This window comes from Rattus norvegicus, chromosome 2 (genome assembly GCF_021556685.1).
Source record: "Rattus norvegicus strain SHRSP/BbbUtx chromosome 2, alternate assembly SHRSP_T2T, whole genome shotgun sequence".
NCBI lineage: Eukaryota > Metazoa > Chordata > Mammalia > Rodentia > Muridae > Rattus > Rattus norvegicus.
The window spans coordinates 144,855,772-144,881,757 of record NC_141535.1 but is presented as its reverse complement, the minus strand read 5'-3'; the positions used below and the strand labels follow the sequence as shown (position 1 = coordinate 144,881,757).

Here is a 25,986-nt window from a genome sequence, read left to right as displayed (position 1 = left end):
CTCTATACAATGAGTAGGACATCGGTAGGCTACAGTCACAGTCACCCAAATCAGTTACCATGTATAATCAAGAGCGTTATGATTTAAAATATTTTATCCAAAATGAGGATCTACTAATGGTCACCTTACCAACCTAAGCTCTACATCTGTTCCACACGTCTCCTTGTTTCCTTGCACACTCTCAACTACAATGTTGTAGATCACACAAGATTCAGACGTCACCACTTGGGCATGTTTATGGTTTAAATTCTTAGGGGAAACTATTTTTTTTCCTTCTCTCCATCCAGGGTAAAGGTTGAGACACATTTCCCTTAAGTTACTTTCTAAAACACTGCTTTCCTGCCTGTCACCTCGTAGAGCATACACAGTTCTTCTCTTGTACATACCGAGCTCGACTAGACTCCACATTTCCCTGTATTTCTGTGTAGGTAAATTAAAAAAAAAAAATGCACCTCATTTTGGACTGGCAACGAGAGTCCTCTCAATAGTCTTACCAAGAAGTATCCAACACAGAAACATGGCTTGTTAATAATGAAGAAAAATAGCACGGATTTAACATAATGGCCTGCCTGCCTGCTGCCGGCCTGCCTGCCTGCTGCCTGCCTGCTGCCTGCTGCCTGCTGCCTGCCTGCCTGCCTGCCTGCCTGCCTGCCTGCCTGCTGCCTGCCTGCCTGCTGCCTGCCTGCCTGCCTGCCTGCCTGCCTGCCTGCCTGCTGCCTGCCTGCCTGCCTGCCTGCCTGCCTGCCTGCCTGTGCTTCTTCCCTCATTCTATGCTGGGGATTAGCCCAGGGCCTTGTGCATCTGGGAAGGTGCCACATCCCCGTTCCACTATAGTACTGGAACAAAGACATCAGAAACATGAATGTGCTGTGGGGAGGAACTGTTTACCTAGAAGTCTCAAGTGCTTCTTCCAAGTGAAAAAATGATAGCTTTTTCTGGAGTCTATCACAGAGCCCCCCAACCTGTGTAATCTGCTTCTCCATCTCCTCTGGTTAAGTAGAGAAGTGTGGTAGAAAACACATTGTTATGGGTATAGAAGAGATGACTACAACCTGCATTTTTTCCTGTCTAACTTCCCTCATGAATATTAAATTCTGCATGCAAATCATAGGCCCTTATTCAATTAGCGACTAGGTAAGCTGAGGCTCACATTTAAACTGAGGCATCCATGTGTCTCTTGAAGCTTCCGGAAAGGGAATAGTTCCGCCAAATGCTGCCTCCTGCCCATGGCCTGGCAGGTACAGAGAAATGAAAACTCCCTCTAGATGGAACTACAGTGAACTGGCCAAGCTGCTTAGTGTCAAATGCTAGGGCTCTTTGGAACTTAACACTTGTTAATGATTGTGAATGTATCTGTACTACCGGAAGGGGGAAGGGACGGCACTGCCCTCACCTCCCTGCCCCGTACCTGGAGGAGTCTCTGCTGCTGTCGAACTTGCTGCTGTCTGGGCCTCATTGGGTCCTGAGCCAGGGGCACCGAGGGGAGGTTGGGATGTGCGGGAGTCAGCACAGCGTCAATTGCCCCGCCCACCAAAGGGCTCTGCTGTAGAGCCTGGTGGTTCAGTCTGGCAAAGAATAACGCAACTTGTGTTCAGGAACCAGGCGTACCAGGGAAATCAGCGCCTCCAGCATTTTACACACATCCAGCAAGAAACAACTCGTGTTCAATAATCATGTGGATAATTAAAACGGGAAAAGGCCAGAGGATCAGAAAACACGTGTGACCAGAACGGGGGTGGGGGTAGGGGTTTAAACAAACTACTTTGAGCCAAGTAGTAATCAAATAGAAATTGCTTTTCAAAAAAACAAAAATCAAATAATTGTTAGCAATAAGTGAAAATAAGTTAATAATTACTTCGGGAAGACTGTGAGTGGAAGGGCTAAACGACTGTTATTTCATTACTTTTCGAGTATCCCTATGAGACAGCAGTTTTATTACCTAACTTTAAAAATGAAGGAGTGGACACAGAGTAACTAAGGTCATTCAGAAAAATGACACAGGTGGGATTTGAAACCAGAATTTTTTGAGCACTGAAGCTCAATTTACTGAGCCTTGCTATGCTGCCACTTACTATAAAAAAAAAAAAATGGCCAGCGTAATTCATGTTTTACAAGTTAACTTATTTCCCACAAATACCATCTACCTTCCTAATTATCGGAGCGTTGTTATGCTGAGTGGACATGGAGCTAGTCATCCATGGTAACACACGGGAGCTCAGTGGCTCTTCATTCTAAGTTTACAAACCTAATTCTTCTGCACTATATTATCTAAGGGGATTGGATAATATGATAGGCAATCACGATCTTTATCTGTGTCATCCAATGAAAGGGCCCTTAGCCGTTGGGACTAGTTACACATTTATCAGGGTCTAGAAGGAAATAAAACTCCAAGGCTCCATGGTCAAAGCAACAGAATTTCAAGAGAGTGCCGAGCACGGGGCTAGTTGAATATGGGGCTCCTGTGGATACTGGATCTGCCGGTCACCACACAGAACAGGAACCTCAAATGGTCATGCTGGCCATAGCCAGCTAATGTGTACTGGGATGTGACTAATGCATCTGCAGAAGTGAATGTTAAATATATTTTAATTAACTTAAAGTTAGCCATGTGTGGATAGCAGCTTACAACAATGGAGCAGTACAGACACACCCTAGGAGGAAGGGGTGTGATTAAAACAAGAACCAGAAGGGTTGGCTGTGAGTCATCTCCGAGGTGGGAAAAAATAGAAACTGAGTAGTAACAAAAAGCACCATCTACGATTAGTTTTGCAACACAGACTGGCTTGGTCAGCAAATTCTAGTAAGGTGCTGCTGACAGTGAGCGATAGTGTCCTCAGATACTTTTAATAAAAAAAAAAATCTTTTTTGGGGGGGAAAAAGTAGAAAAGAAAGAATGGTGGCACTAGCACGCAGGTATCATCTGAAAAAGCTCACATGGCGCGCAATGGGAGATGTGGGCCAGAACTGCAGTGTTCTTGAGTGAAAGAACCTGGAAACGTCTAGTGCATGTTGGTAAAAACATGAGATGTCACGAGGCAAACAGAGGAGAGTTCAAAGACCATTAGGATATCAAATGCCTGGAAGAAACATAATAGTCCCAAGGCCGAGGGGGTTTACGGTTGCAATTACTTCAACGGGTATCACCTCTGAGAGCCAGCTACGGGCTGCAGGTACGGGGAGGCCTGCTGCTGCACGTAGCCACCAGGCTGCTGCTGGAGCTGCCGGAGTCTTTCCATCAGCGCTGGGCTGGAATGGGCAGCCGGGTAGGCCCTGGAGCTGTAGCTGGGGGAAAGGACCACACCACCAGGCTGCTGCTGAGCTGCCTGTTGCAAAGGCATCTGTGTTCCATACATTGTGTAGCCCTGGGGCATGGTCTGCAGGAAGGCACAAAGGAAAACGTCAGTGCTCCAAGTAGCACCCACTTTCCCATCACTAAAAATATGGGGGAGAGGGGCAAGATAAGCCTAGGTGGTCCAACCTGAAATTTGCTGCTCTCAAAGGCCAGGATGGCTCAACATATGAGAATGGCTACTGTTGCAGGCAAGAAGTCTAGCCAGGGCTTTTTATAGAACAGAGTGGTTGGATAACGACTCCACAGATGAAGTGGATATCCATTTGCTTTCTAGGTTGAGCTGCCTATTTGTGGGCTGGGAAGGACACCATTCTGCAGAGGGATAACCAGCAAAGCATCCACACATTCCGTGCCTAGAGTCAACAAAACCGAAACAATAATCCTCTCCAAATGGGACAAGCAAGGGGCCACGCCCAGTGAGCACCAACTGACAGGGGATACTTGCCCATTAACGAGAATCTCTTTCTCTAAACCTTGATACTTTATGTAAAGAACAAACATGGAGTTTTCTGGATCACAAGATCCAGTTCTCTGAACAGAATGCTGTTTGTCCTCTGCATCCCTGAAACACCACATATTAAAGCAGTGTAAGGACTCTGACTCCGGAGACAAGAGTGACAGATGCTAAAATGCAGACTCGGGACCTACGTGAGACAAACAGGGTACTCCTTTCCGCTGTATACCGGCAATGAATAGCCAGCCCCAATACAAATCTTATCAAAGTATCAGGTCTTTCTGTATAAGAGGAAAGGAGAAAGTGTGTAAGGATGCAGAGATAACACAGCTCCTTAAGAGTCTGGGGGAAGGGGAATAAAGGACTATTTTATTTTATTCTTATTTTATTTCAGACAGGGTTTTTCTGTGTAGCCTTGGCTGTCCTGGAATTCAGATGGCCTTGAACCCGTACCTGCCTCTGCCTCCCGAGTGCTGGCATTAATGGTATGCTGCACCAGCGCCTGGCAAAGGTCTACCTTTTTTAAAGTGCACCAACTGTCGAGAATTTACTGTGCATGTTTCCTGTGCACAGTATGTTAACTCCATTGGTTGCCTTGAATCCCACACCTTCCCTCTGGATACAGAAAAGGAAGCTAGACCTCAGGGTAACGCGAATGCCATACAGCTGCTGGGTCAACAGCACCAGTACTGTGACCTGACTCAAAGGCCCTTTATCTCGTCTTCTACCATGATTCCTCCTGGAAGCTATCTTTGAATATGAAATTTTCTATAACAAATTATACCATTAAACATTGTATCATAAATAACTGAGATTTCTAAACATTTTAATGAATTGATTGGTTCACTGATTTTGAGACGCTGTCTACTATAGAACCTTGGCAGGCCTTGATCCTCCTACCTCTGCCTCTTGGGCACATATTACAGTGTGTGCCACCACCTTGGATCAAGTCCTTCGATATATATCAGCAGCAGAAAAGAGGTCTGAATTAATTTACATTTCTAACCTAAGAATTTCCCGATCAATACTGACACTTACTCAACAATTACTGTTCTGAGATCATGGGAGCGGAAATGACTAAGTTCTAGCTCTAGTTGCGAAGCAGTTTCCTTGATCTCCTACTCCATATAAGTAGCATTAAGCCATCAAGGAATCCTTTGCTTCAAAGCAGTGTGGGTACCTGTGCTTGTTGTTGCAGCCCTGGATACTGAGGGAGCTGAGGGGAGGGCCGTGCTTGTGCAGTAAAGAGAGCAGCCTGGTCCCCTGGCTGGCCCTGGAAAACAAAATCAGGACAAACTCTGTAACTGAAAGTGCTTGAGTCGAGCTTCTGAATACAGAACTTACAGATTTCAGACTGTTCAATGAACAGTTTCAGACTGTGTTCAACGTCCTTTCCCACCAATCCCTATGTGGGTATATGACTGCATTTTTCTTCAGACTTCAAACGTCACCACCAGTAACAGAAACATAACTTTACACCTAGCCCCTCTCAGGAAAGAGTTTTCTAAATGACTCTCTAGGAGGGCACATGTGCTTCTCTGGGTACTGAAGAGTCTCTTAAGTTGTGGCTCTCCAGTCACAAGGCACTGCCCAGCATCTGTGCATAAGAAGAAAAAGACACGTGGCATATTCTCACCACAGGTTAAATTCCCACGGCTTCTTAATGAAGCTTTATCATAGTGATCTGAAAACTGTGCATACTGTTCTCTGAGGAAATTTTAATACCTACTAAGACTCTATAATGAGGTATATTCAATAAAATGTCTAAGTTAAGAGCAAATATAATTCTAACCAACTACATGTAGAATAGAACCAGTTAATATTTTTTTACCAGCCTTAATTAAATACGCTTTGGCCTTCAGAACATAAATCAAAATGATAGGCATATATGAACTTCATATTCTGCTTATTGAGGTTATTTTATGGAAGCTTGCAGTGATAATCAGAGGGGGAAAGCCTGGTTTCCCAGCAATCCTACATTTCCCCAAGACTTAATTAATAGGGCGAAATAAATCCAAGGTGTAATTATTTTACTACTGTCCCACAGTTAAAAAAGTGCTCGATTATGGGTTGCATGAAGTCGTTTTAGAGTGCTTTGGAAAAACTAAATACATTGTAACAAAGAGAAGGGATAGATGTTTAGTTTGGGTAGGAGAGCGCCAATACCAACCACAGTCAGAATGCGACCTAAGTCAAGCCTGGGCTGCTACAAAGCCATGACCTGAACTCCAGCACTCTGAGTCCAAAGTCAGAGTGTCTCCATCAAGAATAAATACTTCCAAGCATGATAGTGCTTAAACGTTCATGGGAACTTATTCCTTAGGGATTATAGTGACTTAAGATGACCCCATAAAAAATCGGAAGGAAAATTCTCTTTGTAGTTGTAATGAGCTACTGAAACCAAATGTACTATACATCAAATATGCAGGTCTTCTGACCTCCCCAGGAAAATTAGTAGATGGCCAACAGAATAGGAACTCAATGACATCTTTGGCAGTTCCTTGTCTCATAATATAGCGTCAGAGCTTTATAAGATTTTGTTTCTTTTACATTAGTTATTTATTTTTGCCTTACAGGTCCTTGCCTTGTCTAAAATGGCTTTTGTCTTTATGTTTCTATGGGATTCCTGAGTATGCAAAGGGTCTCTGTGACTATATCTCTTCCTTGTGCTTTTTCTTTTGTCTTTTATGTTTCTATGGAATTCCTGAGTGTACAAAGGAGGGGGTCTCTGTGACTATATCTGCTCCTTGTGCTTTTTCTTGGGCTTCCTTCCTCCTGTTTGTTTTGTCCTATTTAGATTTGTTTGCTTCTGTTTTATTTTATTATATTTTATTTAATTATTACCTATATTGGCTGGTTTTGTGTATGAACTTGACAAAAGCTGGAATTATCACAGAGAAAAGAGCCTCCCTTGAGAAAATACCTCCATGAGATCTGGCTGTAAGGCATTTTCTCAATTAGTGATCAAGGATGGGAGGGCCCATTGTGGGTGGTGCCGTCCCTGGGCTGGTGGTCTTGGGTTCTATAAGAGAGCAAGCTGAGCAAGGTGGGGATAGCAAGCCACTAAGTAGCACCCCTCCATGGCCTCTGCATCAGCTCCTGCTTCCTGGCCTGCTTGAGTTCCTGTCCTGACTTCCTTTGGTGATGAACAGCAATGTAGAAGTGTAAGCTGAATAAACCCTTTTCTCACTAACTTGCTTCCTGGACATGATGTTTTGTGCAGGAAGAGGAACCCTGACTAAGGCATTACCCCTTAGATACCTGTTTATTTCTAAAGAGAGATAGAATGGGGTTGGCTCCAGACAGGAAAGAAGATAGGAAAGAACTAGAAATCCTAGAGGGAGGTAAAAGCGTATCAGAATGTATTGTGGGGGAAAAAGATCTAATTACATAAAAGGAAATACACACGTGTGCGCTCGCGCGCGCGCGCACACACACACACACACACACACACACACACACACACACACACACACAGAGAGAGAATATCACTTGGATTCACTTATTAGTTAAAATTATCCAGACATGATGACTTTTAAAATAAGGTACTAAGAAGAAATTCCCGTTGATCCCTTAAGTACAACTCTATCACCATTATGGTTGAAACTAAGAACAATCATCCAGATTTTCATTTGGGGGTCATGGGGAGCCTATCTTTTCTTCTCCAAGTATCCAAATAGTTCTTAGTCCTCAAACATCCATGCTGAGAAACTGTTATATCAATTATAGATCTTTAAATATGATTCCTTCAATCTATAATGTTTGACATTAGTATTATGAAAGGTCTCTGAAATAGTGCTGGGCTTCTGTGTGGGATAAACACACAAATATCATCATGTGTGCAGACTGAAAGAACAGTCCACTAGCACATGTACGCCAGGATCCTAGGATGCTCGCTGACCATACCCAGGCTGTTTCAAGTCAGAAGGAAATAGGATGCTTGCACTGCTACACACACAGGGCAAAGGTAATGCTTAACTCCTTCTCTGCATACTAAAATCATTATGACTCGTGGGATGGCCCTGAAAATTATAACAACAACATTTATCTCGGTCACTGAATGGCATGCTTGCTGGCAAATAGTTGTAGAAATTATGAAAATTTCAGACATAAACCATAAGTTACTTTCCACATAAAATCATAAAATAACTCAGATAAAGGTATTATAAACTTTATAAACTGCATGGGGAGGACTAGAGCGATGGCTTCAGACTTGAGAGCACTTCATGCACCTGGCAACTCAAAACGGCCTATAACTCCAGTTTTAGGGTGATCTGGTGCATTCACACAGACACACATAGGCCAAGCACCAATTCACATTAATAATAATAATAATAATAATAATAATAGCAGTAGTAGTAATAGTAATAGTACTAATAATCATCGCATGGAGAAAACTGCTGTTTGACATCCTGAGATTCATGCCTATCATTTATATCTAAAGATGAGCTAGTCGTGTGTGAATATATTGTTATCCCACCCCCATATCTAAGTACAACAGAAGTCTATAATATTCTCCCTGAGAAAAGAACATCCCCAAGTTAGTCAGCACTCAGTTGTTTTTTAATAAGCTTTGGCATCATATCGCTTATCCTAGAAGGGAAATAACTTAATCACTCCCCTACCACACTAAATAGATTACTGTTTTTCTTCCTTAATTTTTTTCCAAGAATAATGCCAGTGAGGCTGGAGAGATGGCTCAGTGGTTAAGATCACTGTCTGTTCTTCCAGAGGTCCTGAGTTCAGTCCCCAACTACTACATGGTAGCTCATAACCATCTAGAGTGTGATCTAATGCTGTCTTCTGATATGCAGATAGAGCACTCATATACATAAAATAAATAAACGTTTAAAAAGGAATGCCAGGAACATATTATATTCAATTTGTAAAACAGCAATGGAATGGTTTTCACTTGAAAGGTTTCACAAGTGCTAAGCAAGAGCCACAAAGCCAGTTAAGAAGTTAGAGAGGGAGATTGGTAAAAGATGTTAATGTGGTAACAATGGTTTTACCTGGACTAAGCCTAGACTATGGATCACCTAAACCACAGAGGGCCAGGACCACAGGAACACAGTGAGAACATGGCCAACAAAATGGGACATCTGATGTCTCAGCTTCTTTCCCCATTTCCAGAAATACCCTGATGGGGGTGGGAGTGGGGGACCCTGATAAAAGCAACTGAAGAGAACAAGGATTTATATTTGGTTCAGAGTTCCAGATAAAGTCTATTACGGTAGAGATCTCTTGGTTTTTGAAAGCATCTGGTCACATTACATCCACTTAGAGGAAGAGACTGATGAACGTGGTCACTGCACGATTTCTCATAGTTCAGGGTCCCAGCCCTAGGAACGGGTCCATGCACAATTACATTCCCATCTCAATTAACACCATCAAGACAGTTCCCCACGGGTACGCCCGGAGGCCCACCTCCCAGTGATTTGTCAGGCTGACAACTAACAATAACCACCATATTTGGCCACTGTGATCATAAGTTTTATTTCCAAAAAATACTGTAAGCTTCATAAAATTTATTTTTAATCAATTCCCAGCACTGCACCTGGCATATAGTAAGAGATCGGTAATGGCTGTTGAGGAAAACTAAAGTTTAAAAATCCAGAGTGAAGCTGGGATCTTATCTTAGCACAAACTAATTCACCAAGTCCTTTCTAATTGCCTCAATTTTCAGTACCATCTGTTGTTAACAAAACTGCCAAAAAACCTCATATCGGGGGCTAGAGATAAAGCTCTGGAGTTAAGAGCACTTGTTATCCTTGCAGAGAACCTAGGTGTGGTTCCTAGAACCCACACAGTAGGTCACAGTCATCCATTACTCCTGTCTGAGGGGATCTGATGCTCTCTTCTGACCTCTGCAGGCACCAGGCACACGTGTGGTATACATACTTGCATGCAGGCAAAACACTTGTACACCATGAAGAAATCTTAAAAACAAAACTCATTCAATATAATCGTTAACATCAAGTAGATCAGACACTATCAATTTCCTTCATTTTGTCTGTGTGTCTGGGAAGCAGTTCTGTTTCACCTTCATCAGTTATTTGGTTTCTGAGAAACGAGAGGCCATACAAACTCGGTATTTTGCACATGGCAAGGAAACTGGTATTTGATGGGTTATCGCTGTCTAGCCAGATGCAAGATCACGAGAATGGAAGGCATCTGTGAGGCTGCATTTACTCCCCTCGCCCAGACACCAGCTTTTGGTGTACCACGACAATGATGCAGGGTTAGCAGAAGTCTGACGGTCACACAAGTCTCCTCACTGTTTCCTGTGGGAAATTACTCCATATCATCCCTTCGTATGTACTTTTCCCTGGCCTGGTTTCTATTAACAAAACTTAAATCCTTCATATTATATTACATTTCACTTTTTAGAACCTCCTAAAGAAGCCGTATTGGTCAGAACTCCCTTTCTACCCTTCATAGGAATCATTTCTCTCTCTTACTGCTTTATTGTTAAATTGAAAAGAACTATCTGAGGGGAAAAAAAGATTGGCTCAGTTTGAAACCCCGCAAGATGAAGTTTTGGTGCAACATCTACAGACATAACTTTTCTCTGCATTATCAAGCATTTATCCGTTCAGCAGTGCTCATACAAAGAACCCTTTCTATAGAGTCCCCGGGTATACACACAGTTAGCAAGCAGTAAGCATTGTGATTAAAACATGGTACAATCCAGTTTCTGTCATGTTCAATTAACTCAAATATTTTTCTGAATTTTTAGTTAGTAACTGCATACAAGTACTGGAAGAATTCAAAGAGAAAAGCTGTTTTGAAAAAAGTCAATCCAGATTTTGTATTGGCAAAATTAACAAAAGCACCCTCTGTCTCTGGGAGAAACTCCTTCAGGCACTATCCGGGAACCCATTGGTCACTCCATCAGGAAATCACATAGGCAGTCACCATCCACCCACCCTCCTCTCTTGCAGTTCTTTTATTTCCTCATGGTTTAAGTTTTTAATAGTAATTCTGGATATTTAAAATATACCAAAGATAGATTCTGAAATTCTAGATTTAGAAAAAAAGAAACACATTTTTAATAATTAATTAATTAACTTACATCCCAAATGATGTCACCAGCCTCTCTTGCAGTTCCTTTTCCCCAGCCATACCTCTGGCTTTCCAGCAGACCCATTGCTGTGGCCTCACCTTCCTCTCTTCCTCCACTCTGAGCAGTCTACCCAGATATGTCTACATAGATCCTGGAGGCACAGTCCAGAATTTTTCCCTTTGAGAACCCATTAAACCTCCCCCATAATCCCATCACCATTCCTTGAGTCAAGACTCAATGTCTAGGAACTCTTTCTACCTGGGACCTCCAGGCACCACAACCGGTAAGATCTCAGAAGCATTCCTACCAGGTAACCCACATCATCATCATCATCATCATCATCAAGGGAAAATATTCCTCAAAGATGAACTCTAAATTCTGAACATCTATGCCCCAAATGCAAGAGAACCCACATTTGTAAAAGAAACGTTTGTTTTTTGTTGTTTTTTTTTTGTTTTTGTTTTTGTAAAACCCACATTTGTAAAAGAAGCCCAAAACACACACTGAAACTTGCACAGTAATAGTGGGAGACCTCAACACTCCACTCTCACCAATGGACAGATCATGGAATCAGAAACGAAGCAGAGACACAGCGACACTCACAGAAGTTATGAACCAAATGGATTTAACAGAAATCTACAGAACATTTCACCCTAAAACAAAAGAATATACCCTCTTCTTAGCACCTCATGGTACCTTGTCCAAAATTGACCATAAAATGAAATACAAAATAATCCTCAACAGATACAAGAAGATAGAAATATCCCCCTGCATTCTATCAGACCATCAAGGACTATGGCTGGTCTTCAATAACAACAAAAACAACATGCATCCCACTTATGCATGGAAACTGAACAACTCTTTACTCAATGATAACTTGGCCAGGGAAGAAATAAAGAAGTTAAAGATTTTCTAGAATTTATCAAAAATGAAGGCACAGCATACCCCAACCTATGAGATACAATGAAGATAGTGCTAAGGGGAAAATTCATAGCACAAAGTGCCCTGGTAAAGATATTGGAGAGATCCTACACTAGCAACTTAACAGCATGTCTGAATGCTATAGAACAAAAAGAAGCAAACACACCCAAGAGGAGTAGAAGGCAGGAAATAATCAAATTCAGGAATGAAATAAACCAATTAGAAACAAAGAGGATGATATAAAGAATCAATAGAACCAAGAGCTGGATCTTTGAGAAAATCAACAAGATAGTAAACCCTTGGCCAAACTAATTAAAGGGCACATCCATATTAACAAACACATAAATGAAAAGGGAGACATAACAACAGAAACTGAGGAAATTCAAAAAACTCATCAGATCCTACAATAAAAGCCTATATTCAACATAATTGGAAAATTTAAATGAAATGGATGATTTTCTAGACATATACTAAGTATCAAAGTTAAATCAGAGTCAGATACACTATCTAAACAGTCCCACAACCCCTAGGGAAAGAGAAGCAATCATTTAATGTCTCCCAACCAAAAAGAGCCTAGAGCCAGATGTTTTTAGTGAAGAGCTCTATCAGACCTTCAACGATGGCCCCAATACCAATACTTCTCAATCAGTTCCACAAAATAGAAACAGAAGGGACAGTACTTAATTCATTCTAAGAATGTATAGTTACACTGATATCTAAACCACGCAAATACCAAACAAAGACAACTTCTGACCAATTTCACTTATGAATATTGATGCAAAAATATTCAATAAAAATCTTGCAAACCAAATACAAGAACACATCAAAATGACCGTTCACTACAATCAAGTAGGCTTCATCCCAGTGATACAGGTATAGTTTAATATACCAAAATCCATCCATGTAATTCACTCTATAAACAAATTCAAAGGAAAAAAATCACATGATCATCTCATTCAATGTTGAAAAAGCCTTTGACAAAATAAAACACCCCTTCAAGTCTTGGAGAGATCAAGAATTCAAGGCCCATACGTAAACATACTAAAAGCAATACTCAGCAAACCAGTAGCAAACATCAAAATGAATAGAGAGAAACTCAAAGCAATCCCACTAAAATCAGAAACTAGACAAGGCTGTCCACTCTTTCCCTATTTATTCAATATATCACTCAAAGTCCTAGTCAGAGCAATAAAACAATGAAAGAGGTCAAAGGGATACAAATTGGAAAGGAAAAAGTCAAAGTATCACTATTTGCAGATAAGCAACCCTAAAAATTCTATTGGAGAACTTCTACACCTGAAAACAACTTCAGCAATGTGGCTGGATATAAAATTAACTCAAACAAATTTTTAGCCTTCCTCGACACAAAGGATAAATGGGCTGAGAAAGAAATTAGAGAAATGACACCCTTCACAATAGTCATAAATAATATAAAATACCTTGGTGTGACTCTAACCAAGCAAGTGAAAGATCTGTATGACAAGAACTTCAAATCTCTAAAGAAAGGAATTGAAGAAGATCTCAGAAGATGGAAAGATCTCCTATGCTCATGGATTGGCAGGGTTAATACAGTAAAAATGGCCATCTTACCACAAGCAATCTACAGATTCAATGAATCCCCATCAAAATTCCAACTCAATTCTTCATAGAGTTAGAAAGAGCAATATGCAAATTCATTTGGGATAACAAAAAAAAAACAAAAACAAAAACAAAAACAAAAAACAGGATAGTGAAAACTAATCTCAAAAAAACAAAAAAGACATTTTGGGGTAATCACCATTCCTGACCTCAAGGTGTGCTATAGAGCAATAGTGATAAAAACTGCATGGTATTGATACAGAGACAGATAGGTAGATCAATGGAATAAAATTGAAGAACCAGAAATAAACCCATACACCTATGGTCACTTGGTCTTTGACAAAGAAGCCAAAATTATACAGTGGGAAAAAGAAAGCATTTTTAACAAATAGTGCTGGTCTAACTGGCAGTCTGTATGTAGAAGATTGTAAGTTGATCCATTTTTATCCCCTTGTACAAATCTCAAGTCCAAGTGGATCAAAGGCCTCCAAATAAAACAAGACACACTGAATGTAAGAGAAGACAAAATGGGAAATAGTTTCCAAGACATTGGCACAGGGTAAATTTTCCTGAACAGAACACTAATAGCTCAGGTTCTAAGATCAACAATTGACAAATGGGACCTCATGAGACTGCAAAGCTTCTGTAAGGCAAAGGAAAACTATCAATGGACAAAGTGGCAACCTACAGATTGGGAAAAGATCTTTACCAACCCTACATCCTAGAGAGGGCTACTATCCAATATATACAATGAACTCAAGAAGTTAGACTGCAGAAAACCAAATAACCCAATTAAAAATAGGGTACAGAACTAAACAAAGAATTCTCAACTAAGGAATCTCAAATGGCTGAGAAGAACCTAAAGAAATGTTCAATGTCTTTAGTCATCAGGGAAATGCAAATCAAACTGACCCTGGGATTCTACCTTACACCAATCAGAACTGCGAAGATCAAAAACTCAGGCAAGAGCAGATGTTGGTGAGGATGTGGAAAAAGTAGAACACTCTTCCATTGCTGGTGGGATTGCAAGCTGGTACAACCACTCTGGAAATCAGCCTGGTGGCTCCTCAGAAAATTGGACATTGTACTACCTAAAGACCCAGTTATACCACTCCCGGGAATATAACCCAAAAGATGCTCCAACATATCACAAGGGCATATGCTCCACCATGTTCATAACAGCCTTATTTATAATAGTCAGAGGCTAGAAACAACCCAGATGTTCCTCACTGGAAGAATGGATACAGAAAGTGTGGTACATTTACACAGTGGAATACTACTCAGTTATTAAAAATGAGGACTGCATGAATTTTGTAGGCAAATGGATGGAACTAGAAAATATCTTCCTGAGTGAGGTAATGCAGACCCAAAAGGACATACATGACAGTCACTGATAAGTGGATATTTGCCCAAAACCTCAGAATACTCATGATACAACTCACAGACCATATGAAGTCTAATAGGAAGGTAGGTCCTGTGGGGGCTTGATGCCCCAGAGAAGGGGAATGCTAAGAGGGGTAAGGCGGGAGTGGGTGGATGTGTGAGGAAGGGTCCTCTCACAGACAAAGGGGAGGGAGGGTGGGATGGGGTATTTGTGGTGGTGAGACTGGGAAGGGGCACAACATCTGAAACATAAATAAATAAAATAATTGGTAATTATAAAAATGTCTGCCAATCTAAACCAAAAAGGGCAAGTTTTAGTACAGAATTCTTCAAAGAGAAATTGACACCAAAACCCCTCTATTAAACAAAACAGAAACAGAAGAAACTTTACCCAATGCTTTTAACAAGACCATAGTTACTGTGCTACTTACAGCACATAAAAACTCAACAAAGAAAGGGAATTACAGACCAATTTCTCTCATGCATACAGATGCAAAAGTTCTCAATAAAATACTTGCATCCAAGAACACATAAATAAAATCATCCTTCACAGTCAAGTAGGCTTCACCCCAGAGATGCAAGGGTGGTTCAACATACATAATCGAGAAATACAATAACTGTATAAACAGACTGAAAGACAGAATCCACATGACCATCTTAGTAGCTCCAGTGGGGAGAAATCTAAGACCCCTTCATGGTAAATGGAGAGATTAAGAATACAAGAGAGATACCTAAAAACAACAGAGGTATAGCGGGTTTGGTCTTATGCTGCTAGTATTGTTAATTTGGGTCCCCAAAATTGCAGAAGAATCTACATGTCCACATGCGAGACCCTGCCCCCAGTTGGGTTTGATTGATAAATAACGTTGCCAGCAGCCAATGGCTGGGTAGGGCAGGCAGACTTTAAGGATCCCTGGGAAAGGGACAGAGGAAGGAGATCGGTCTCCACGCAGGGAGAAGACAGGGAAAGAAAGCATAATCGCCCTGTAGGAGGAGAGGAATAGTGGCCCCAGAGGGCAGCCCGACTGGGCCCAGGGCAACAGAGATGGAATGTAGATTTTAGTAAGTAATAACGGGGACGGGGGGCGGGGGGGGGGGGCGGGGGATTAGCCACACGGAAGTCAGAAAGTGACCCAACACAATTCTTCACAGAATTTAAAAGGACAATATTCAGCTTCATATGGAAACACAAAACCCCAGGATAGATGAAACAGTCCTGAACGATAAAAGAACTCTAGGTATCACCATCTGTGATTTCAAATTTTACTATAGAGCCCTAAAAATAAAAACATCATGAATTAAGGAAAAAAGCAGACACGTTTAACAATGAAATTAAACTGATGACCAAGGCATAAACCCACAAACTCAAAGACACCTGAATTTTGATAAAAGAGCCACACTGAAAAAAGGACAGAGCAAACGGTGGTCACTGTCTGAGTGGTCACTGTACATGAGTCCATGTACAAGTATGCACATTGGTCCATACTTATCACTCTGCACAAAACACCAAATGGATGAAAACCCTCAACGTAAGGTGAGATCTGTGGGACATAAAAGCATGCCAGGAAGTTTGGTAAGTAGAGCAGGTTGAGACCCAGAGACTTAGTGGGCACACTGAAGCTTAGGTGACTCCCAGCTCTCTGCCATACCCTTGACTTGAAACACATGCCATGCTTCTCACGTAAAAGAGATGTGACCTGTGGTCATGTAGGCTCAAGACTGTGTTCTCCATGCTAATGAGGTACCTAGAGGCCAGGAGGGCTTAACCAATAAGCTTCCCTTCACAGACATTCCTCCCTGTAAAAGGTCTTTAATCTCAGGCCCACCCTGAGAAGTGGGGTGTGGTTTTATGCATCCATTTCCTGCCATGACAATAACAAACTGTTCAGAACCATGGCCTGCTTCTTTTCATCAAGATCTCCTGTGGGGAACCATGGAGAAGGCCTTCACCTACAGAGCCACAGCCTAGTCTCCCATAGAAGACCTCTTTACATCCCAGCTACAACCACTGTTAAGCCAAGGGCTTGTCTCACTCTAGGACTAGCTGGAGCTCCCCTTTTCCCCCTGTTCCCCAGCTAGATGCTGCCCCTAGCTTGCGGGCCCTAACCCCGTTCTCAGCTCTTCCATGACTCTCAGAGGTGCCTGGATGTCCAAAAGTCTGACAACCCCACAGCCCCGGCCTTGCCGCAGGCCTGGAGACCCCACCCCCACTCCCATCCCTCCAAACCAGCTCAGGCTTTTCTGTATCTCAGACTATGCTTTCCAGCCCCTGGAGTGGTGCCTTGGTACTCCCCTACAGCCTAGCATCCCGACCCCAGCAGCGGCATGGGATAAGCGCAGTCAAACTCCCAACATCCTGCCTCCCCAACCAGCCATGTCTTGTGGCCAAGTGGTTCCAGACAACACAACCCTCCAGCGATCCACTGAATATGATATAAGAAAAGTATGGACTAGCCTTGAACTCACCAGCATAGAGAGACTTTCTGCACAGGACACCAGTAACACAGGCACTAAGATCTATAATAATTAGGACCTCATGAGACTTAAAAGCTACTGTATGTCAAGGGATCTATCATTTGTATTAGACAGTAGCCTATGGAATGGACAAATGACTTCTGCCAGCTACACATCTGATATATACCTGATATATGAATATATATGTGTGTGTGAGTGTGTGTGTGTAGATATATATATATATTCACAATATATATCTGATATATATATAAATATATATATCTGTTATCTTGATGTGCATAGATAGATAGATAGATAGATAGATAGATAGATAGACAGACAGACAGACAGATAGAGATATAACAACCCAATTAGGAAACAGGATACAGATCTAAACAGAGGTATCAAAAGATGAAATGCAAATTACAGAGAAACACTTAAAAAAGAAATGTTCAACATCCTTAGTTACCAAGGAAATGCAACCCAAACCATCTGATGGCCGTAAAAATGGCTAAGATCAATAAAGCTAATGCCAGTCGTGTATTGAGAATGTGGCATAAGGGGATGCTCATTCATTGCTAGTGGGAGGGAAACTTGCACAGTTACTATGGAAATCAGTGTGGCGATTCTTCAGAAAGCTGCAAAGACCTATCTCAAGATCTAGCTGTTGGTTCCAAAGACTAAGAATCAAGGATCCAGAGGTCTCTGCATCCTAGTACTCAGATACTTTCTGAACTATGTTCATGGCCCCTGTGTTCATAATAACCAGAAATCAAAATCAGCTTAGATACCCACCAACTGATGAATGGATAAAGAAAATGTCATACATCTACACAGTGGAACATTACTCTGCTGTTTAAAAAAAACAGCAACAACAGTAACAAACAAAAAAACAAACAAACATACCAAAACAGAACAAAAACCCTGAAATCCAAAATTTTGCAGGTAAATGTATATAGCTAGGGGTAAAATCATCCAGAGGGAGGTAACCCAGAGCCCAGAAGGTAAACATGGTATATATTCATGTATGTGTGGACGTTAGCTGTCAGGTCTTCAATAAGCAGGCTATAATCCACAGAACCACGGAGGGGAAAAAAAAGACCATCATTTAAAGTACGCTCAGTTCTCGTGTTCTGGACAGTTATCCATCAGAAAACATGAATGACAAAGTAATTTAAAAAACCTAAATTTCATATCATCAGGAAAATATAAGGTAACAAAAATAGTGAATTACAGAACAGTAAAATACATGTGTGACATTATTTATATACTCCATCGATTTGTAAAGTAATCCAGGACAGTAATTACATTGATGGAGTCAATGTGCAGTAAAAGCACCAAACATTCATGGTAGTGATTGCCCCTTAATAGAAAGGGAAGGAGACGAGAGAAAATACAAGATCTCCAGTCACATCTATAAAGTTTAGCCTTCAACAAAATAAGCATAAAAAAAAAGCCATGATGGGTGGAACACTGTTATTTAATAAGTCAACATGAGGAAAGAACATGGTGCTTCTTTTCTTTTGTCTATTTTCTTTAAATATACAACCAAAGAGAGAATGGGAGAGAGCAAAAGCAAAGACAATAGGCTCCGAGACAATAAAACCTATGCCTAAGTTATGAGATCAATCACCCAGTCATGGGTCAGTGTACAATTTGAATGGCCGCAGCAATCCATAAGCCGTGTGTGTGTGTGGTCACAGATTGACTTTTGTCAAGCATTTACCAATTCTGGGACGCTCTGATTCTGCCTTCCTTTCTTTCTTCAACTACCTACCTCCATGATTATAACTAAATTTGCTTACCAAGTCATATAATGCTTGCAAGGGCCACACATCTCCAGTTTCTGTCAACAACCTTCTCTGTGTGATCACAAAAGTGATCCATTATTAGCTGTCAGTATACAGGCCTTCTCTCAGGGACCTAGCAAATGCTCACATCACCTTGCTGCTGCCCCGGCGTGTGCTCCAGGTAAAAATGCCGAGCCCCCTCTCTTTGCATGCTCTCTCTGTCCTCTGAACAGGTGTCCTCTCTGCCTCCTTCTCTGCCCTCATGGCTCTCTCTGCTGTCTGTCTGCCCGTCTGTCTGTCTGTCTACATGTACACTTGTCTGCCTCTATCCTTTCCCAGATCCCTCCTTTCCCTCCTTCCCCAGTGAACCTCTTTTGCACCAAATCCTGCCACATTATATTTTAACACCAGTAGCCTATGGTTAACTGCTTTATGCCAAATTTGTCTCAATAAATATAAGCTAAATACCTTCTGTCTAATACCCCTGTATTTAGAATATAAATGGCCTGGCTTCACCGTTACAAATAAGGGCAAAAATGGTTTTATACACTGAACAAAATCAGGAAAACATAACACCACATATTGAGACATATGTTTTTTGTTTTCTTTAGTCAAAGCTCAAGATTCCTTGGGTAAACCCCTTCCTAAAATGCTTAACATAGTATTGGTAAGGGGAAAAGTTCTTGCTGCTGGAAAGAAATACTAAATATAAGAAACAGGTAACGGAAAATAATTCGATCAGTACTTTGCATGGTTATAACCGACATTCTATCTTTTATGATATTCCCATGACATTTCTCATAGGGTATGCACAAATGTAACACGCCTAACATGGAAGCCGGAGTGAGGGCATCGTGGTTTATGTGATGTAATTTAGATAATAAACTTGTACTGCTCTGGGAAAGTAAAACAACTGTTAGAAAACCAAGTAAAACTGCTCTTACCTTGTCCATTCCACAGAGCAAACGTGGCAATCTTATTAGAGAAAATTAATGTAATTATACCTGAAACACAGCTGACATGTTTCTATCCGCTGTTAAGGAGAAGGGTATTTCTGTGAGCTAGTACCCTCAAATAAGGAAGGTATAAGCATGATGCTAGTAAATCAAGAAGATAAGCGTAATATCGAACATCTTCGAGCCAGCCATAGTCCCCTGGATTGATGCGTGTGTCAAATCACGAGTTTCACAATCACACTAGCCCTGTATCGGCACCAGCTCATGGATGAGACTGAGGCGCAGAGCTAGTGTGTAACAGAAACAGAATCTCTTCTAAAAGTAGAGACGGAGAGGAATAACAGAGGTCAACCAGTATCTCGATAAAGTCAGAAATGGGGAGGAATGAAAAGAGGCTCCTTTGCCAAATCGTCTTTGTTCATGCCAACAGGGGCTACAGATGTAAGGGATACTCAGTTACAGCTATCAGCATCTCATCCACAGTGAGATGCCAAGACAGTATCTTCAGACATTCAAAAAGAAATACAAGGTTGTCGGTGTGAGAACGAAGCCTGAACGAATACCTCACAGGCTGATGTCAGGCCAAATCAGAACACACCTTACAGGGTAAGAGTTCTGTTTATAGCTAAAACAGTTTGCTTAGTGTTAAAATCTAGCTAGGAGATAAATCTGCTTGTCCTGTGTCCAATCCCTGGCTAATTAAGGCTTCTATCTGCAATCAAGAGTAAGTTCCTGGTCTGGTAAAAACTGCCTGTAACCCCCATTCACTGATGTCTATCTTTGCCTTTGTGGCTACTTACAACCCCCATTCACTTGAGGCATATCCTTGCCTTTGTTTCTCCCCTTTCATTGCATCCCTTTAACACTGAATAACTACCAAGCCTTCTGCCACCTGTGAGCACCTTTTCCCTCTTATAAGAAGAACTTCAAGAGGCCAGTGGAGGGCTGCTCTCAAAAACCCTGAGGGAAAGACAGCTGGATGGCCAATCTAGAGTGCAACCAAATATAGCTTGCTTTAATTTGGATAATCTTAGACTTGGTCCTTCTTTTCTCTTGAATCTTGGCATTAGCACCTGTAACAAAAAATTGCATGACTCACTGAGGGTCCTAGCTGGCCTATAGAGGGACTAGAAGGTTATTAATGATGTATTTTAGCCTTGTATCAGGTAAAGGGCAGGATTCTGCATAATTCATCGCTTTGTTAGATGGAAAGAGGCTGCAGACACTCTGTAAGGACTGAAACACTGACAGACCTCAGCACTTACGTCTCATGTGCATTTAGGGTTCAAAATGGCCATAGCCAAGGTCATCTAGAAGCACCCAGCTAAGTCGGGATCGTGTGGGTAGAAATAACGCTGTGGAGGGTAAGGCTTCTGGGAAGCTCTAGATGCCTGAGAATGGCTCCTTACATCATATATGCATTTATTCAACACTTCCTAGGTTTCCGAAGTGTCCTCAGTAGGTAAAGGGAAGGTAAAAAGAGACCCAAGCCAACAAGCGTGGCAGCAGAAGCAGCCACAGTGGAGCCTGGAAAGTGTCTGATAAAATTCCAAGACCAGCTATCAAAGGATTCTCAATATATCTACACCTAGGAAATAGACTTCTTGCCAGAGAGGATTATAAAGGAGTCACATTCTATGTTCATATTGTTATCTACAAGAAGTGAAAAAAGCTTGTTGGGGGACATAAATCCAAACCAAAAATATTACTAGCTCTTGTCTAGCTTCGGGTATGGGGATTTAACCTGAGAAAGCATTCCTTCCAAGTTAGGATCAATATCTCTGTTATTTTGTCATGAAATAATTAGTGCTTAAAAAAAAACCTACTATGTCCATATGTTATTAATATAACTTGTATTTCACATAGTTCTACCATTGCTCTAGATTTCAAATAATTATCAAAAGGAGATTCCTTTTCCCTCCACAACAACATTATTTGGTTACATTCCAGACATGTTAATAACAAATATTACTGTGGGTGGCTCATATAGAAATGGCCCCCATAGGCCCATTTACTTGAATAACTAGTCATTAGGGAGTGATGGTACCTGAGAGACATTAAGAAGTATTGTGGGAGTAGGTGTAGCTTTGCTGGAGGAAGTGTGTCACTGGTGGGTAAGGCTTTGGGGTTTCAGAAACCCAAGCCAGAGACAGTGACTCTCTTCCTACTGCTTGAAGGTCCAGATGGAGAACTCTTGGCTCCTTCTCTAGCACCATGTCTGCCTGCAAGCCACCAGGCTGCCTTCCAGGCTGATAATGCACTAAACCTCTGAAACTGTAAGCAGGCCCCAGTTTAATGCTCTCCTTTGTAAGAGTCACTGTGGACATGGTGTGTTTCACAGCACGACAACAGTGACTTGACTAAGAAGTGACTTGGCCCATGAAGAGAGGGGGAGAAGTCCACTGTCTCACAAAGAGTACCTCAGCACCATTCAGACACTGCATGTGTATCTTGCTTGATTATTCTGAAGGGTTCCTGCCCATATGGCTGTATAACTATGCATTCTTCTGAGAGGGGTTGGAGGTTTAGCTCAATGGTAAAAGCACTTGCCTACGCTGTTATACAAGGCCTGAGCTTGACCTGCAGCAGGGTTCACATCCTCCTCCACTGGCCAACACACGAAGAAGAGTGATATAAACAGCTTATCTGTTAGTCGAGCACTGGGAACTGAAAAGTTGTTTTTAGTTGGGGAAAAGTGTGAGGCGCAGGCTGATGCTAAGACTGACTGACTATCTGAAGAAGACATACATGACCTTGTAGGAGAAAACAATTGGGATGAAGAAGAAACCGAAACAAAGCCAAAGTGCTGGCCTAGAAGAACTAGTACGGAAACACGAGCATTCAATCAGCACGACTCTGCAGGAGACAAAAGTCACTGAGTTCTGTTTGAGTGCTTGGAGGAAGGCCTGTGCAATGCCTGTGCAATGCCTTTGACTATGCTGCCTCACCAAACTCCTTAGTTGCCATAGTTACCTGTATGCCAGTGACCTTTCCTCCAGTGCTCAGAACCACATTCAGTAGTAACTAAGTTCGGCAGTGACAGTTTGAAAGTGAGCTACAACGCAGAGAAGTTCAGAGTTGTGATAAAAGAGCGAGCAAATTTGAAGTAAGATGGGCTGGAGACATGGCCTAGTGGTTAAGAGCACTGGCTGTTCTTCCAGGAGACCCAGGTTCAATTCCCAGCCCCTACATGGCAGCTCACGATTGTCTGTAATTCCTATTCCAGGGGATCTGACACCCTCACACAGACATACAAGCAGTCAAAACACCAGTGCACATAAAATAAATAATTTAAAAAAGAGAGAATTTGAAGCAAGAGCAAGCTTACCCCCCACCCCCCAAGAAAGAACAGCTAAAACCTCAATGAGGGCTTCAATGGCTCCAAACGTGTTGCTTATTTAAGCAAAATCAGTATTATTTTAAAGCATTTTACTCAAGTTCTTATCAGTTGTGTGTACTGAGCAACTCTGCCCATCTTACCTGATACCCAAGGAGTTTAAGCAGTTGATAGAGTAAGGGGAAAGCAAGCCCATGATAATTCTGCTTAGTGTCCTCATAGGTCAGTTTACAGAGCAGTTTTAAAAGGACAGCTTTTAAGAGTGCATAAGGAATCTCTTCACCTCATCTTCCTGTCACCAAGTGGTAATGAGGACACGCTCAGGTACACAGGAGCCAGGTATGGAGAGCCAGGACTAGAGTAAATCAAAAGCCCTGGAATCCCGGGGCATTGTCAAGTTTTCTTGTTTTGCTCAGAGTAGGACACCTGCAGCCTGGCTGGCACATTTAAGGTCCCAAAGGTACTCACTCCTTATGGGGTTGTGTGGGGTCTAAAGAACTAATCCATTTAAAGCATACAGGGCTGGTTCAGCATAGAAAGGGCTCTGTTGGCTTTTGTTATCACAACAGTGAAACTGGAAAATACAGAAAAGGTTCCAAAACTGGAAAAGGCGGCTGCAACCCTCCGCCATTCCTGTCCTCATCTGTACTCATACAGAGCTACAGATTTCACAAGTCTGCGTCAAGGTAGGCATGCGGCATTTCTGCCACTTTTTCCCATACAAACACTGTGAATTATAGGGCATACGAATCAGAAAATCAATCAAAAACTAATGTTTGTTTAACCCAAAAGTGGGGCACATGGTGAGGGACTCTTTTAATCGTAGTACTCAGGAGGCAGAAGCAGGGGGATCTCTGAATCTGAAGCCAGCCTGGTTTACTAGTAAGTTCCAGGTCAGCCAGGGCTACATACTGAGACCCTGGCTCAAAACACAAACAAAACAAAACAAAACAAAACACAAGCCTAAGCAAACAAACACAAACTATACTCAATATTCATGTACTAGCATGTCCTTCAAGGGTAAAGTGTTTACCCATCATATACGAGGCTCTAGGCACCATCTCCAGCATTTGACACACATGCACAAATTCCATATATGGACCGCTGTTTACAATTTGCTTATTGTCTGATGCAGACCTTACTGATTGAATGCTTAAAACAACAGAGGAGAGAAGCATCATGACAGTAGAGGCGTGAAATCAAAGAATTATGTGTGAAGATATGCAGATAAGGAGTGACAAAATGAATACACAACACGGTAGTGATTGTACAATACAATGGAGGCTGACAGGGTCACCTCGAAGGAAGAGGCCGACATCGGAATGGCTGAGTCCTTCGCACTTTGGGCTTCCTCTCAAGGTCAATAACGAAAAACAGAAGAAGAGGAATACTCATGAACCTGAATAAACACCCCTCTGACCACATATGTACAGAGATATACACATAGCAAGATTATGCACCACACCCCAAACTCATTCCTAGCTATAGGAGGGGACCACATAAGGAGGATGCCAGGGCTGGTTCTGAACAAACCTGTTGGAAAGGTCGAGTCTGGGCCTGCCTGAGAAGCCGCTGCTGCTGCTGCTGCTGCTGCTGTTGCTGCTGCTGCTGCTGCAAAAGCTTCATCTGTAGCAGCTGCTGCTGAGACGTGACTGCATGAAGGGAGGGTGGCTGCAGCATGGCGCCTGAGCGTCTCTGCAGCATGTTGGACAAAGCTTGCTTGGTATTGGTTGGGACAAAGGAGCCTGCGGGGTCCAATCTGGAGCCACCTATAAAAGCAACCAAGAGGAAGCCTGTCAGAAGCAACACAGAAATTTCACCGTTCCTACTTTTTTGAGTCATAAAATAAGATACTGCCCTGCTAGCCCCAAGCATTGGCGTTCTGCTTAGAGCTGCCTTGTGTCCATAGGATAAAAAGCAATGGTGGGCATGAATAAAAATGCTTTACAACTTCTGCATGGAGGCTGCACATCAGTGGATAAAACGCAATGCCTGAAACAAACTGGGTCAGCACAAAACATCAGTTATAGGGGTCATAGGCCATGTACACCACTCAGGAATGTATTACTTGAAGGAAACAGTCAGTGCCTTATATCTTGCAAAGTTTCATAAGCCAGGAAAGAGCCTCTAATTGGAGAAAGAAGATGAAGGAGGGTCAAATAGCACTGAGGTTGTTTGATAAAGTCTCGAGGAATCATGCCAGTTTATAATTTTTACCTAAAATCACACACACACACACACACACACACACACACACACACACACACACACACATGCACACACACACACACACAGCTTGATGTTTGGTTTCAGATCCTGGGATATGGGACTCAGGTACATATTTCACATACCAAAGCAGATCTGGCCTCCAGGTTCTCCCAGAATCCTGGAGTCCCTACGTGGCATACCCCACCCCCAACAATGAATTTTCCAGCCCAAGAGCTGGGTTTCCCTTCCCCCAGAGTCTTTTCCCTATAAAATCCAGATAGTTTGGTCTCCTTCCTCCTCCTCCTCCTCTTCTTCCTCTTCTTCCTCCTCCTCCTCTTCCTCCTTCTTCCTCCTCTTCTTCCTCTTCTTCCTTCTCTTCCTCCTCCTCTCTCTGCCTACATGCTCTTTCTTTCTCTCTCTTCCTACTCTCCTCTCTCTCCCTTCCCATGGAGAATTCCCTGACCTCCTTCCCCCGGGCCATTGAATA

The 25,986-nt window shown here is 42.1% G+C and overlaps 1 protein-coding gene across 19 annotated transcripts in view; it reads right to left on the bottom strand.

Annotated features, from left to right (window-relative positions):
• Med12l (mediator complex subunit 12L) overlaps nucleotides 1–25,986 on the bottom strand; it is a 315,356-nt gene that overhangs the window by 16,413 nt on the left and 272,957 nt on the right. For 13 of the 19 annotated variants that reach the window (XM_087637350.1, XM_087637354.1, XM_087637352.1 and 10 more), the window contains 4 exons: nucleotides 24,825–25,060; nucleotides 4,987–5,079; nucleotides 3,145–3,374; nucleotides 1,409–1,565 (listed from right to left, as the gene is read on the bottom strand). In XM_087637350.1, coding sequence (XP_087493476.1) covers nucleotides 1,409–1,565; nucleotides 3,145–3,374; nucleotides 4,987–5,079; nucleotides 24,825–25,060 — 716 coding nt within the window. The remainder of the gene's footprint in view (nucleotides 1–1,408; nucleotides 1,566–3,144; nucleotides 3,375–4,986; nucleotides 5,080–24,824; nucleotides 25,061–25,986) is intronic. The other 6 variants (XM_087637380.1, XM_087637397.1, XM_087637415.1 and 3 more) reach the window with 2 other exon arrangements.